At 40.0% G+C, this 15852-nt stretch overlaps 1 protein-coding gene across 1 annotated transcript; it reads left to right on the plus strand.

The window, feature by feature from the left end:
- Nucleotides 1-202: 202 nt before the first annotated feature.
- Nucleotides 203-8150, plus strand: LOC148010410 (ATPase 11, plasma membrane-type). The gene is made up of 22 exons (XM_087671085.1): nucleotides 203-450; nucleotides 814-1141; nucleotides 2054-2173; nucleotides 2299-2397; nucleotides 2514-2651; nucleotides 2918-3052; nucleotides 3142-3321; nucleotides 3416-3622; nucleotides 4037-4156; nucleotides 4239-4358; nucleotides 4461-4583; nucleotides 4813-4917; nucleotides 4994-5138; nucleotides 5219-5383; nucleotides 5469-5707; nucleotides 5804-5836; nucleotides 6151-6232; nucleotides 6323-6483; nucleotides 6578-6751; nucleotides 6839-7021; nucleotides 7335-7513; nucleotides 7639-8150. Exons 2-22 carry the CDS (start codon nucleotides 1088-1090, stop codon nucleotides 7733-7735), a joined length of 2859 nt encoding a protein of 952 aa, XP_087527211.1. The 5' UTR covers nucleotides 203-450; nucleotides 814-1087; the 3' UTR covers nucleotides 7736-8150.
- Nucleotides 8151-15852: the final 7702 nt, after the last annotated feature.

The raw sequence follows: 15852 nt of genomic DNA on the forward strand, positions 1-15852 counted from the left end.
CACAATGGATGCATGCATGTATGAATGATTGTGGCCATGTATGAATGATGCAAACATCCTGTTCCGCCTGCTCTGCCTCTTCTTTAGATAGAGTAGCAGCTACCTGCAGTGGAGCTTGCCGGCTGTGCGATCTCTCTCTGTCTCTGTCTCTGTCTCTCTCTCTCTCTTTTTCCAGGAAAAGCTGCAAGCCCACTCATCCATCTTTCTGCCTTTCTCAAATTCCCTCTCTCTCTCTCTCTCTCTCGCTCTGTTTTGTGCTTTATTATCCACCAATTCAGTGAATTGGTCCCCTCACATCATCATCCTCTTTCGTTTTCTTCTCTTTCCCCCTTTTCTTTTTTCCCCTCATCTCCTCTCCTCATCATTTCGAATAACTACATTGTCGTTCCTCCTATCAGAAGAGGAGGAGGAGGGGGAGGACACATTTTAACCGCAGGCTTTACTGATGAGGTACAGGAAACACACTCCATAGCTTGATAGCTCGACTGTCCTCAACTTCTAGCATGTTTTTTCCTTGTCCATCTTGGTCTGTGGAAGTGTGTCATCTCTCTGCAAGTGTGCCATGTGTGCTGTCAAGCCTGGGGGGCAAATGGGGATGTTAGATTTGAGAGAGAGAGAGAGAGAGAGACGAAGTACAGAGGAGGATAAGGGGGAGAGAGAGAGAGAGAGAGAGAGACAGAGAGAGAGAGACAGAGAGTGTGTGTGTGTCGTCCTTTCCTTCTTTTTTCCCCTCAAAATTTGTCTTTTTATTTACTTCAAAAGCGTGTAAAACTGAAGCCTGCATGCACTTTGTGTGTTGTGGGTGTGTGGCAGGTTTGAGCTGTTAGAACGAGGATGATGATGACGACGATGACTGTACTGGCCGCAAGAAGAAGGAGGCACTCTCTCTCGTCCCTCTCATTCCCTTGATCTCTCCTACACACACACACCCACACACTGCCCAACCTCTGTTCAAGGAACTCCGCCAGTTGGAACCGCCTGCCCATCAGCAACTCGGTGGCTCGCCTGAGTCCACGAAGCTGCGCCGCAAACCTCTTCTCTTCGTCCTGTGCTGGGTCAGCAGAGCGTGGTTCTAAGCACTGACAGAATGGGGGACAAACAAGCCAGTCTCGATGCCATCAACAAGGAAACTGTTGATCTAGTAAGCAAATTCTGTTCTCTTTATGAAATCTTTGTGGGATGTCTAGCGGGATTTAAGAGGGTTGCATCGATCTTCATCCAAAATTGTGTAATCTCTTGCTTTTTGCTGCTTTATGATACACACGAAGTAGCACTATTTTTGCAGCTCTGGTTCATTGTTCTCATTGAGCCTGCTGATCTACGATACACATGAATTAGCACTTTGCAGATTTCTGCGCTTGCATATTTGTTGTACATATAGTGATTGTTCTGTAGCTTAGCTGTCTGATCCTTGATCACATTCACCCCACAACTTGAGCTTGCAGAAAAGATGTCCTAATTCCTTCTTGAGTTGTTTCATCTCCAGTTTTGGAATTGTATTGATTGTTACTTTTTTCTGTTTTCTACATGATCTCTCTCACGAAGAGTGTTTGCCAATAATGCTGCATAAGTCCATAGGATTGTACTTGATTCATTGTAACGCATGAATTGAATCATTGGTGGATACATGCCAAACACCGAGTTCATGAAGATTGGTCATGTTTTTGTAAGTGACAAAGTTTATCTTAATAGTGCTCTGATGGTTTGGTGTCCTCCTCTCACTCTCTTGCTGTCTCTCACTCATATTCTCCTCTTTTGCCTGCTGCCCCTTAGTCTAGCGTTCAATTACAGTATCATAGATTGCTACATAATCAAAACTTTCTTGGTATGAATGTTTAGGAGCAAAAGTCATTTTGCTCCACATTAGCAATACTGAGAAGTGATGAGACTGATGCGCATATATATATAGAAAAAGCCTTAAAAAATTGTTGTACTAGAAGCTTGGGCAGGTGGTTATCATAAATTGTGAATTAAGCTGCTGTAAAGTTTCATTCAGGGAATTGAAGGCAAGTAGAGGCGTTCTTAGCTCACCAAATATCCTTTGTACTTTCAGGAGAACATTCCAGTAGAAGAAGTCTTCGACCAACTTCGATGTACCAGGGGGGGGCTTATGGCTAGCGAAGTACAAGAACGGCTAACCATTTTTGGGTACAATAAACTGGAGGAGAAAAAGGTAAGCTCAATTCCTGTAAAGTGGAAGTGTGTAGTCTTACACTGAATGATACAACTTTTGAGTTTTATGTACAGTGATGTCAGCCAAGTGTGTAGCTGATTCACAGATGGTTGCTTGCTTTGCAGGAAAGCAAGCTTCTGAAGTTTTTAGGATTTATGTGGAATCCCTTGTCATGGGTCATGGAAGCTGCTGCCATCATGGCCATTGCTTTAGCAAATGGTGATGTGAGTATATCGTTTTCTTTGCTTTTCTTAAAGAAGTTCTTGGTTGGGAAACTGTTAGTAGCTCTACACAAATGAATGGTTAGCTGATGTAGCAACTTTTGGTTCAAACTCTGCAGAATCGTCCACCAGATTGGCAGGACTTTGTAGGAATTCTCACACTACTTGTGATCAACTCTACCATCAGTTTTATAGAAGAAAACAATGCTGGAAATGCTGCAGCTGCTCTTATGGCAAGATTGGCTCCAAGGGCAAAGGTAAAAGGCCTGCCAAAATTTCTTACTTTCCAATGCGTGTTTCAAGTTTACTAGTGCGCATACTTTTACTTTGGGTATGTTGGGTATTGATTTTTGCATTTATATATGATGTTGATCCTACAATAAACTGACTGTTGTCAGAGGTAGTAGGTTTGAAATCATTTATCTTTATGATACACTGTTTTAAAGCTCATGTTAGTTTAGTACTTAGGAGAGGTCTCAAGATTCTGTGAACCGTTTGTGTCTTGATGGCTTTCATGTCTTAGGTGCTTCGTGATGGACAATGGACAGAAGAAGATGCATCAAATCTGGTTCCAGGTGACATCATTAGCATCAAACTTGGTGACATTGTTCCTGCAGATGCACGTCTTCTGGAAGGAGATCCTTTGAAAATTGATCAGGTGCAAGCCCTTTTGGAGTGAATCCCATTGGGAGCATGTTTAAATTTAGGAACAAGATTTAAAGAAGACACTGTCTGAATCTTGTGCAGTCAGCTCTTACTGGGGAATCATTGCCAGTCACCAAAAACCCGGGTGATGGTGTCTACTCAGGCTCTACTTGCAAACAGGGTGAGATTGAAGCAGTTGTTATTGCAACTGGAGTTCACACTTTCTTTGGGAAAGCTGCTCACCTTGTGGATACCACAAATCAAGTTGGTCATTTTCAAAAGGTATTAAGAACCTACAAACAATATTTCTGGTTTTGTACTCCATAGTAACTCACTACATATGGTCCTTATTGTTTTCTTTTTAACTTGACCACAGGTTCTCACAGCCATTGGAAATTTCTGTATCTGTTCCATTGCTATTGGGATGGTTGTGGAGATTATAGTTATGTATCCTATACAAGACCGGACCTACAGGCAAGGTATAGATAATCTGCTGGTGCTTTTGATTGGAGGGATCCCAATTGCTATGCCCACCGTCTTGTCTGTTACGATGGCTATTGGCTCTCACAGGCTCTCACAACAGGTAGGGTGATATAATAAATACATGTATAAAATATCCTTTGTGTTTTTACTTAAACTGATGCTTGGGAACAATGCTAAATTCACTATCTTGCTTACTACGTGAGGAATGAAATTACTTTCTTACCTGACTTGCAAGCTCTATCCTGTTTTAGGCCAGTAGTTTTTTGCCAGTTGGGTCCATCTTTTGTTAATGTTCAGAAGGATCAGCTAAATTTGCTGTACATTATGTTTCCTGTGGTTGGTAGAATCTTGACTGTCAGGCTTCAGCCATTTGCAGGGATGTTTCATGCAGCACAATGGCATTTGTTTATAGAAAACAATGTGACTGCAACTTCGGTGGCTCAAAATTTAGCTTCTCATTCCTTTATATATAGTCTATGTTTTGTAAAGGTTCTCCCTGTGTGGAACATGACAGGGTGCTATCACAAAGCGAATGACTGCCATTGAGGAAATGGCTGGAATGGATGTACTATGCAGTGACAAAACTGGAACTTTGACCTTGAACAAGCTTACTGTTGACAAGAATCTAATTGAGGTAAGAGTGATCAGCAGTATACTATTGTGACTGGATCTTCAACTCCAGTTTTTCTAATATACATGCAAATGGTCTCTGGCAGGTGTTTGCTAAAGGTATTGAGAAAGATACTGTAGTCTTAATGGCTGCTAGGGCTTCTCGTACAGAAAATCAAGATGCCATTGATGCTGCAATAGTTGGGATGTTGGCTGATCCTAAAGAGGTAATTTTGTGTGGCTTTAATTTAATAGGATGCTTTTTTTTAATACCTTTGATAACAGAATGCTCAATCTGACTGCTTGATGCTGCTGCCTTTACACTTCAGGCTCGTGCAGGAATACGAGAAATTCATTTTCTTCCTTTCAATCCTACTGATAAGCGAACGGCTCTTACCTATTTTGATGCGGAGGGGAAAATGCACAGGGTCAGCAAGGGTGCTCCAGAACAGGTATTTGTGCTAAAAACCACTGTATCTTACACTTATTTGCCAGGCATGTGGGCCTTCTTACAAGAAAAAGGCTGCTGTAATTTTTCCTGCTAGGAGGAGCTCATGTGAATGTTCTGTGTACATCTGTGTCTCTCTAACAGGAATAACTTGCTACAGGTTCTTATGCTAGCATTTACTGACTGTTTTTTTGTGGCATATGGGTCTCTCTAACACAAATAACTTGCTGCAGATTCTCGCGTTAGCACATAACAAAGTGGAAATTGAGTCTAGAGTTCATGCAATCATAGACAAATTTGCTGAACGGGGCCTCCGTTCATTGGCAGTTGCACGGCAGGCAAGCCCATTTCTTATTTCTTACTAGCCTTTGTTCTGAGCTGTTTAGGAGAAGCTTACACAGTTGCCTTGCTCAGGAAGTTCCGGAGGGCACCAAGGAGAGTGCTGGAGGACCATGGCAATTTGTTGGCCTGATGCCACTGTTTGATCCACCCCGACATGACAGTGCAGAGACCATCCGGCGAGCATTAAACCTTGGTGTAAACGTTAAGATGATTACAGGTCCTCATAATAGGCCTTTGTGGTGACTTATTAGTACATGTGCAGATCAATCAAGCTCATTAGGTGGTGCAATTTTGCAGGTGATCAATTAGCCATTGCTAAAGAAACAGGTCGACGCCTTGGAATGGGGACTAACATGTACCCTTCATCTTCTTTACTTGGCCAAAACAAGGATGAATCTATTGCAGCTTTGCCTGTAGATGAACTTATTGAGAAAGCTGATGGGTTTGCTGGGGTCTTCCCAGGTAGGAGTTTGAATGCAAACATCCTGTGTAGCTGGACCCAGTATCGTACATTGTTTTCTCATTGGGCCATCTATTTTCTCCTCAGAGCACAAGTATGAAATTGTGAAGCGTCTTCAAGCCAAGAAGCACATCTGCGGAATGACTGGTGATGGTGTTAATGATGCACCTGCTTTGAAGAAGGCAGATATTGGGATTGCAGTTGCTGATGCCACTGATGCTGCCAGAAGTGCATCAGACATAGTCTTGACTGAGCCTGGACTGAGTGTTATCATAAGTGCTGTCCTCACTAGTCGGTCAATATTTCAAAGAATGAAGAATTATACAGTTGGGTTTCTCTTATCATCTTTTATGAAAGTGACCAGCTCTTCTGGCCTGTACAATTGCTCTAGAAACTGAATTTAAAGTTTGCTTACTGTGCAGATTTATGCTGTCTCCATCACCATTCGTATTGTGGTATGCAGTTGAATACAGCCCATTTGCCGGTTTAGTTTACCTACATGGTTTTGATATATTGACCTTAGTTTCTTAAGTGGTAGATGTAAGCAAATCTTTCACACAAGGATTTCATGTATGTAAGGAAAGGCTTAAATAGAGATAATGGATACTTGTGACGCGTGAATCCACATTCATGAACTTAACAGAGATAATGCTATGCATCTTCCCCTAATGATGTCCTCCTCTTTTCACTGTTACCCTGTGCTGAAGTAGTTTGATGAATAGTAATCTTAATGCCTTTGAAAAGATAGCTTACACTGGTGATATGACAGCTGGGATTCATGCTTCTTGCACTTATTTGGAGGTTCGATTTTCCACCCTTCATGGTGCTTATCATTGCTATCTTGAATGATGGTAAGCTCTTGCTTTTGATTCTACTTTGGCTGACAACCACTGGGTTCTTTTAGAGCCATGAATTCACCTGAGATTTCCCCGAATTTGAAGGTACTATCATGACCATCTCAAAAGACAGAGTCAAACCATCACCATCTCCAGATAGTTGGAAGCTTTCTGAGATCTTTGCCACTGGTGTTGTCATTGGAAGCTACCTGGCTTTGATGACTGTTATATTCTACTGGTTAGCTGACAAGACGGACTTTTTCCCGGTTTGCTTACCTAACCTTTTTCATCTTACATAAACCTTCTGAAGGATCCATATTAATATTCGTGTCTGATATGTGGCATTTCTTCAAAATGTAGAACACATTTGGTGTCAGGCACCTCAATGGTAACCATGATGAGATGGCTGCCGCAATCTATTTGCAAGTGAGCACAATAAGTCAAGCTCTCATCTTTGTGACTCGTTCAAGGGGTTGGTCATTTTTGGAGCGACCGGGTCTTCTGCTTGTTACGGCCTTCATAATTGCACAACTGGTATTTAGAGCCTCCTCTTTCCAGGTTTCTTTATTCAACTCAAATAACTCGTTTTTGAAACTTGAACTTACCAATGGATACTTGCAGATCGCAACATTTATCGCAGTATATGCGAACTGGGGTTTTGCAATGATCAAAGGAATGGGGTGGGGCTGGGCTGGTGTAGTTTGGCTCTACAATCTAATCTTCTACTTCCCTCTTGACATCATTAAATTCATCATTAGATACACCCTCAGTGGAAGAGCTTGGGATCTTATTATTGAACAGAGGGTCTCTCTCTCTCTCTCTCTCTCTCTCTCTCTCTCTGTGTCTCTGTGTGCATGGATGCACACACGCTTGCATGCTTCAGTTACTGGTGGGGAACTACCCCCCCCCCCCCCCCCCCCCCCAACAAACACAACAAAACACACGCGCATATACACAGTTTGTATGGTTAACATCACGCTTTGTTCGTGTGTATGCAACATTCATGCATATGCAGATACACAATTTGCTTGGTTAAGTCATCTTTTGTTAACGTGTCTGGGACTGCTAAGACTGCTGTAGTATTTTTGTTTGTGCTTATTGGTGTCTGTCTATTCAGATTGCTTTCACAAGGCAGAAAGATTTTGGTAAGGAAGCTCGAGAGGTCAAATGGGCCCATGCACAACGAACATTGCATGGTTTACACCCCAAAGATACAAAGCTTTTTGCAGAAAGGAGCAGCTATAATGAACTGAGTGAGATGGCAGAGCAAGCCAAAAGACGTGCTGAGATTGCTCGGTGAGTTGGTTATAACTTGCCATGTTGAAGTTAGTTAACACAGACTGGATGTAAGATCTGTAGTGCTGCTATTATCTTATTGGGATTTTGGATTAACCTACTAATCGGCTTTTCCATGAAAACAGGCTAAGGGAATTACACACCTTAAAGGGACATGTTGAGTCTGTTGTGAGGCTGAAGGGTCTGGATATTGACACCATACAGCAAGCATACACTGTTTGAGGGCATGGCAGGCTTTGAATTAGCAAATCAGTTGGTCCTTTCAGCTCATGCTGTGCTGAATGCTTACTAAAAGGCATATGCTCTGCTGCGCTGGACTTGGAAGAGGTGAAAGAGACTCAATGAATGGTTCAGTCACATCTAAGATGTTCAAATCCTAATAATATCCTGACCCTTCTTTTTGGAAACTAGAGACAAGGGTCTCTCCTTTTTCTTCCCTGTAATTTAGCCACAGCTTGAATTGATTGGCAAGCTATTTTGTCGTTGCCAATCTACACCAACCGATCATGAATTGCCGGAGCAGTTGCCTCTTTGCCCCCCCCCGTCTGGGGGACAAGAATACGGAGGGCTGTCTCCACCTTGATATTTTTTTGCCATTGTATTGAGTGGGCTTTAAATTGTCAGTAAACTTGTTCTCTACAGATCGTAAATAAGTTAGGCAGGGTTTAAACACTCTCCTCATCAAAGGACCATATAAGGCTTGATGGGTGGATAAAATGCATTAAGCTTTTGGTTCAAACATCATCCCTCATCCATGGACCATACAAGGCCGATAGGTGGATGAAATGCATTAAGCTTTCTTATCTTGCATGCTGGGCTTTGCTTTTGGTTTGGAGAACACCCACTATGGGGTTAGGTTGTATGTGCTGCCTTTAGCTTACCAATGGGTTAGCCTAGCCTTCATGGCAATGCATGTTAAGTAATCGGTTTAAACATGAGTAGACTTGGGTTTAGTGTTCCTTGTGTACTGGCTGTGATTGTAACACCCAGCTTGTTAAAAAGCTTGTGCTAGATGTGGCTGGTCTAGGATGCCTTTGATGAGGCCTCATCTAAGCACATGTAGAGAAACTGAGCATGTGTCCATTAATGATATCCATAAAAGCTCACAAACTGAACTTATGGCACTATGTGCATCTAGCAGGTTGTAGTAAGGGTTTCCTCTCCACAGATCCGGATGACACATCAAGATTACCCAACAAAGGGATGCGAGGCCTACCATGTTGGCCAACAACCTACAAGACTTCAGACATTTTAGTCATGCGTTAGAGATAAACCATGATCTCATTCTAATAGCATTTGATGCACACATGCATTGTACATTACAACAAAATGACCTTCATCCTAGAGCATTTATCCCAGCAATGTGCTCTTGCAATTTGATGAAAGAATGATAGGTGAACGTTGATATAGTTGATTGGGTTTTGTTCTACAAGCTGGCTATAATGTTTACACTTAATCCTTCGTTTCAAAGAAGGAAACCTACTCAAATAAAATTCACTGCCTTAGGTATTTTAGAAAGTTAATGCAACACCTCTGTGGCATGTCTTGTAAGCATATTAATGTAGTTCAAGTAAAATTTGCTACCTTAATTATTTTAGATAGTTAATGCAACATCTTTGTGACATGTTAATTAACAACTTTGATGCATCTTCTGTGCCTTATGCAACTTTTGCTCCACTTTATGTTAATTCATTGTTTGGAAAGTGTGCCATAAAATTTCAACAAAAATCATTTGACTCTATTTGCTTTTCTTTTAGTGATTTTTGATGTGACATACCATTGGCAAATTATAATAAGCACCTTGTCTCTTAGGCAATTTTTCGTATTTAATAGGATTTTTTTTAAAAAAGTGTTGATTTTAATATTAAGATTACATCTTTTTTGTGTCTTTATTTGAATCAAGAGGGCAAGTGTAATCTTACTTGTTTATATAAGGGGCACATGAATTGTCTTTCTTTACATAAGAAGAAATACAACCATGGCTAGTTGGACAAGAACATGGCCCTTCGAAGTAGACCTTTACGCCAAACTAGTAATGCAAAGATGAGTATGATTAGGAATTCAAAAATGATTTCTTTCATGCTTTGGGTGGAGATTTGCTTCACCATTGTTTTCTAATGTTCCATCTTATGTCTCATTGGCCAAGTTACAAGAGAATTCTAGAGTGGTTGAATCATTTTCATTCTATTGTCCATAAAACTTTGGGACAAGTTATTTAACCTACAATGGATGGTTATAATTTCTTTTAACCAATCAATTTGAGTCTATGCTTCAAGTAGCCATAGTTGCATAATAGCAATGGGTAAGGGATGCCATAGAGATTTGGTTTGATGACTTCATGAGAGACCCAATGAACCTTTCTAGCTAGTATGGTTTTCAAAGTGGGAGAATGCTGATATTTTTCATTGAAGAATTGGCCATCATGTTATGAAAAACATCAATGCCCAAAATAACATCCTAAATTGATCATGACATCTTTGCACCTCACCTTTATAGTCTTGTTGATATTCATACCCATGATATATATTGGGGCCTATGAAAGAGAGACACTAGCTTAGATTTATTTTATTCCTATATTTATTTTTGTATCCATCAATAAAGAGAGAGCCTCCCTACACATGCTTGCACATAGTAACACATCTTAGCACATACTAAAAGCATACATTTAGGAGAGTTACCAAAATACCACTTAAAGTGAATTTACACCTACCAAATTCACTTGCATGAACCATTATTGTAATGCCATTATAAAGGCTTAGTCTTTTTTAATAAACAAGGAATTGTGCTCTCTTTTGATTCTTTTTTGATGTGTGATGCTCTTCTCTCGCACTTGGACATGATATCATTGAGCATGTGAAGGTATGGATCCTTGGGGAGCCAAGTTGGGTTGCCTTAACTATTGGCATGGATGCTCTTGTGCTACCCTACCTTACCATTCTCAGTTCTTAAGAATGATCCACACTTCAATGCTCATGTTGATAAGTCCATTTATTAGCTGAAATAGACAACAATTCCTTGGAGTGCAATGCTCATTATCACTCTCTCTAAAGCCATCTATGGTTGCTATATTTTTGAGATGGAAAAAGTAATCTCTACTATTCACAATTTCTTTACCATTCTTGTGCTATTGAAATGTAAAAAAGAAGCCACATTTCCGTTTGTTATAACAATGCATCGTCTATCCCATGTGCCACTTACATTGTTGATGGTAAGTAATGAGATCCTTGCTAAAGTATAGTGCCGTTGTTGTTAGTTTCAAATCACATTGAGGTCTTTTGCATTGTTGAAAATATACCCCATTTGTGTTGCTAGTAATCCATGCTATCATTGCTAAAAATGTAGTGACTATGAGAGGACTTCTTTTAAGTATCTTTGTGCTATTTACTACATCACTATTATTGAAACAAGCTACCATGTCTTTATTAATGTTTGAGCATCATATTCTTCCACATCCTACTCTATATTGTAGCTATAATTCAACTTCAAATCAAGAATTAATCTCAACAATACTACTCATGTACTAGTCAAGTGTACTCGGACAACCTTACTAGTTGTTGAGCACCACTAATAACTCTCAAGAGCTTTTGTCTTAAAGTAGCTTTTGAACAAGTTTCTTATTCCAAATGCATCCACTAGTCAACAAACCAAGACAAGCTTAAGGCTAAAGAAGACAAAGAGGTAACTTCCAATAAGCTTATTGTCAAGAAGACTACCTCAAGAGAAAAACGCCCTAACTAGTTAAGAAGGTTCCTAGTTATATATATAAGGTGACCCATATTTTAGTAAATGTACCTAGATCATTGATTGATATTTCTTCAAAACAAGTAGTCCTTTTAAATCAACAAGCTATTCATCAAGTAAAGAGTGAAGGGGAAACAATCAATTGTAAGGGTCATGCATTCCATACTTTGCAAACTACTACTCATGAGGAAAGGAACGTAGAACATTGCAAATGGAAAAGAGACGAGCCATGGTATGTAATGCAAGTAGCTACATGGGAGGTTAGAGATGGTAAGGCCCAAGATATCATTAAGCTTGGTCTAGTTGAAGGTTATATCCATCATGTAGATAGGTGTAAAACAACAAAGAATATGTGGGATAAGTTGAATGAACTACTTGTGGCTTAATGCGAAAGCTCCAATTTTGGATTGTATATTGAGTTTCTTGAATTGGAAAGACATTATTCCACTAGCATCTCATGTAGACCTCATGAAAGGTTTGCCAAAACTTGCATGTATAAATCTCAAGGTAAAAGAAGAAATAGGTACGGGTGTCTATCTTACTCAACTCTTTTCTTGAAGATTGTAACCATGTGGTTGTTACTCTTATCAACATGCCTTCTCCCTAGTTGGTAGAAGTGTGCCAACTAGGGAATGTCTCATAGTAATGTAACTTGTTTGTTTGTAGAGCCTACATAGTAATGTAACCTATTTATACATTGCTATAATGTAATGTCTCATTAGTAGGCTCTTGATAAAATGGGATTTATATAAAGCAAGCATTAATTAGTCTTTTTATCTCAAGCACAAACATGAAGGAATAGTTGTGGTGATGATCTATGTCGACATTAAGATTTGGGACAACTAAGGTCCTTTTTGGATGTTGACAATCTTATTGACATTAGATCTATCTCAAACACCTAAGGTCCTTTTTGGACATTGAAGTGATTGATAATCCTAGTGATATATTATAGCTTTTGCAAAGACAATATGCATTGGAGATTTTGGAGAACTATGGCATGATAGCTTATAAGAAAGTTGATATTGTTGGAATATCAGAGCGAGAGTAAGAGAAAGTGTGCACAAGAGTGAGAGAGAGCTCAAGTACAAGAAGAAGATCTTGATTAATGAGTCGCTTAGAAGTACAATTGATACACTCTCCTCAACTTTGAGAGTGACCTCTAGGATGTTTCAATAGCCTCTAGATGGCTAGGGTTAGTTCCCCCTGCCATCCAGTTCATTCACACCTAGCTACCCTTATTCACCCTTCCATACATAGGATTCACATGCCTATCTCTCAACACCCCCCCTCAATGCCAGTGGCATTGGACTACAAGACATGTTAACGCCCCCCCTCCCCAAAACAAAATGGGATGCCTTTATAAATCAAGCTACAAGAGTGCTTATAAGTAGAGGATTTATAGATTTAGAAAAGTCGATCATTAGGTGGTTTGGAAACAAAGTTGGCCTCCAATTCTTTTGGTACTTTAGCGATGGTAGGACATTTACTAGTAATATGCCTTGTCTTCTTACATTTGTTGCACTTCATTTTGTCAGGATATTTTTTTCAACAGTTGCTGATAAGATGTTCCTTCTTATTGCGGAATGAGCATTTAGATCTTAAGGATAATGTTAGAGTTCTTTTCTTTAGCCCCATAAAGCTTTTCAAGCTCATCCCATTTCTCCTTGGCAATGGACAGTTGGCCAATGTGATAAATCAAGGATTCATCTAGATGAAGTATGATTACAACTTGGGCTCTTTCATCATCTTCTACATCAAGTGGTTTTGATGGATTAATAACCTTGGTTCCTTTGATGAAGGGCCAATAGCCCCGTTCCATCATTCTATATTTCACATGGATGAAATTCTTTTCCATCAAACTTACAGATTTGAGGTCTAACATTGGCATAAGCCATGGCCATAATAGGAAGGTCTTACCAATTGCTTTAGGCAATGGCAATGTCTAGTCTTTTACATAGTGGCTAATAAGTACAGAAGCAAAATAGATTATTAATACATAGTATGCTCAAATGTGATGTGTTACAAGATGAGATGAGGGATGAGGACAATGGTCTATGTGTTTATAACCTACAGATGGCGTCACAATGATAGCTAAGCACTCAATACATATTCTTAAGATAGAGACTAATCTCCTCAAGACTGAGATTTAGTGTAAAGCATTTTCTACATACTAATTAGAAATAGGATCATGACTATGAGATGTAGCATTAGTGCTTACAAGCACTCATCTCATAGTATATGTCTACAAGTCGGCTTTCTTTCGAGCTTAATGATGTTCACCAAGTACCTTTGAACCTGAGATAGAGCTTCTAGATCTGTAAGAGACTCCACATGACTTAAATCAATGATTAGAATCACTATTAATGTCAACCAAGGTGATTAATGTTGAAAAAAGAAAGCTTGAAGCTTTCTGACTATGGTTGCCACAAAGATCCACAATTAGGGTTTTGTTTATTGTGAGCAATAGAGGGAATTTCTTTGAACCCTCTTAGGTATAGATAGCTTACTTATGAAGCTACAAATGCCCCACGGAGTCCTCCCACATTGTGCCTTCGACAGTGCATGGCAGCCTATGGAACATTACGCTGTCAGGAATGGCACCTTTTTTACGTTTGTTGCAATGCCAGCCTGCTGCGCCTCCAACGTCCAGGTTTGACATGCCAAGATGCTGCGCCACGAGTTAGGGAATAAATCTCCATAAGGAAGCTTGAGTTGAAATCCTCTCTTTTGATCTCCCCAGGCAGATAGCTATGGAGGTGAAGAGGTATGGTGAGAAAATAACATGCTCATGTGCACTTAGTGGGTAATGGAGTTGAAGGAAGCTTGTTGGATCAGAGACAGCTTTGATACCATGTTGGAATATTAGAGTGAGAGCAAGAGAAAGTGTGCACAAGGGGGAGAGAGAGCTTAAGTGCAGGAAGAAAATCTTGCTTAATGAGTTGTTTACAAGTACAACTGGTACACTCTCCTCAACTTTGAGAGTGACCTCTAGGTTGTTTAAATAGCCTCTGGATGGCTAGGGTTAGGGTTTCCCCTTGCCCTCCAGCTCATTCACACCCAACTACCCTTATTCACCCTTGCATGTATAGGGTTCACATGCCTATCTCTCAATAGATACATTGTCAATTCAAACATCAAGCCTATGGATGATGAGATCCATATTCAAGATGTTACTATATGAAGCGAAAGATGGTTGAAAGCTTGATCTAGTTGACAATCATAGACCTAACTTAAGCTATGTAGTTGGGATGATGAGTCAATTCATGCAATACATACGAGAAATTCATTAGGATGCAAGTAGAAGGATTATGTGTTGTGCAAATATTTCTACAAATTTGGTCTTCAATATGGAAACTGAAGTACACCTACTTGATATGTATATACAAATATAGGTTTGGCTAGCAACCTTATGTATAGAAGATCTATGTGGTTATGGTCTCTTTAGATACAACAACAATGATTTGGAGTAGGGAGTCTGTTGTAGCATTCTCAAGGATAGAGGGAAGATTTAGGACAACGTTGTCCCTATAGTTGGGTATCTCTCTGAGGGTAGGTATACATCAACAACCCAACCACACACCCAAAGCACTATTAGAAGCAGATGTGAGTCCAAGGCATATCTCAAGTACTTCCATCCTACCACCCCTAGTACATCAATGAACATTAAGTTGAGGAGCACCAAATCGATTTTTGAGGATCTATGAGCGTGAATACTCAATATGGGATATGATGGACCCAATTTTCATCATCTCATCAAAATAAATGTTTGGCTCTCCCTTTGCAACACACCTAATATGGGAATCTTCTACAAGAGGTACCAATGAATAGCAAGAGAAGAAAGAAACTTAGAAAGGACATTAGTGAACTCCACTACTCTCTCTCTCTCTCTCTCTCTCTCTCTCTCTCTCTCTCTCTCTCTCTCTCGTGTGCCTACAAATTAGAAAGTTTGACCTTCAATGCATTCAAATGGCTCATGATGCATGCACAATTGGTATGTTGCCCTTTCACATACTTGCATTTCTTATGTTACTTACCATGTTCACCATGCTCCTTAGTCCATATAATAGTCTCGTAAAGCCTCCCTCCATAACACAATAACACTCCCTTGGCCCAAACATAGGAACATCCAAAATGTTGGGCAAATAGTGCAACTCTTCCTCAAAGGCAATGGGGAAATTTGGCTCATCATACCCCAATTTCTTGCACTACCACATTTGACAAACCAGCATTCAGAGATTTCCCACAACCATTCCACCCACATCTAGAACATGCAACATCGAGGCATTGTTTGGTGGATTCATGCCCATCCTCATCACAAGGACGATAGTAGGGACACATCAATTACCTATGCCCATCATCTTTGCACTTGTCGTACACCCTCAACACCACAAGGAAATTCAAAGCCCATTACTACTATCTTAATGTGTCCACTACTGCTACATCATTGGACTATCATTACAACACCTTGTCAAATCATTTGCATGTTTATTGTTGAAGGAAACTCCTCTAAGATTAGCTCAATTGAAATTCTCAATGCCTTGTTGTTGCTCCTTGAAACCAAGTCCTTTTAATACAATCACATTATATTTCAGATTATT

Source organism: Lygodium microphyllum, chromosome 29, assembly GCF_053477565.2.
Source record: "Lygodium microphyllum isolate KBCC chromosome 29, Lygodium_microphyllum_v1.1.10, whole genome shotgun sequence".
Lineage (NCBI taxonomy): Eukaryota > Viridiplantae > Streptophyta > Polypodiopsida > Schizaeales > Lygodiaceae > Lygodium > Lygodium microphyllum.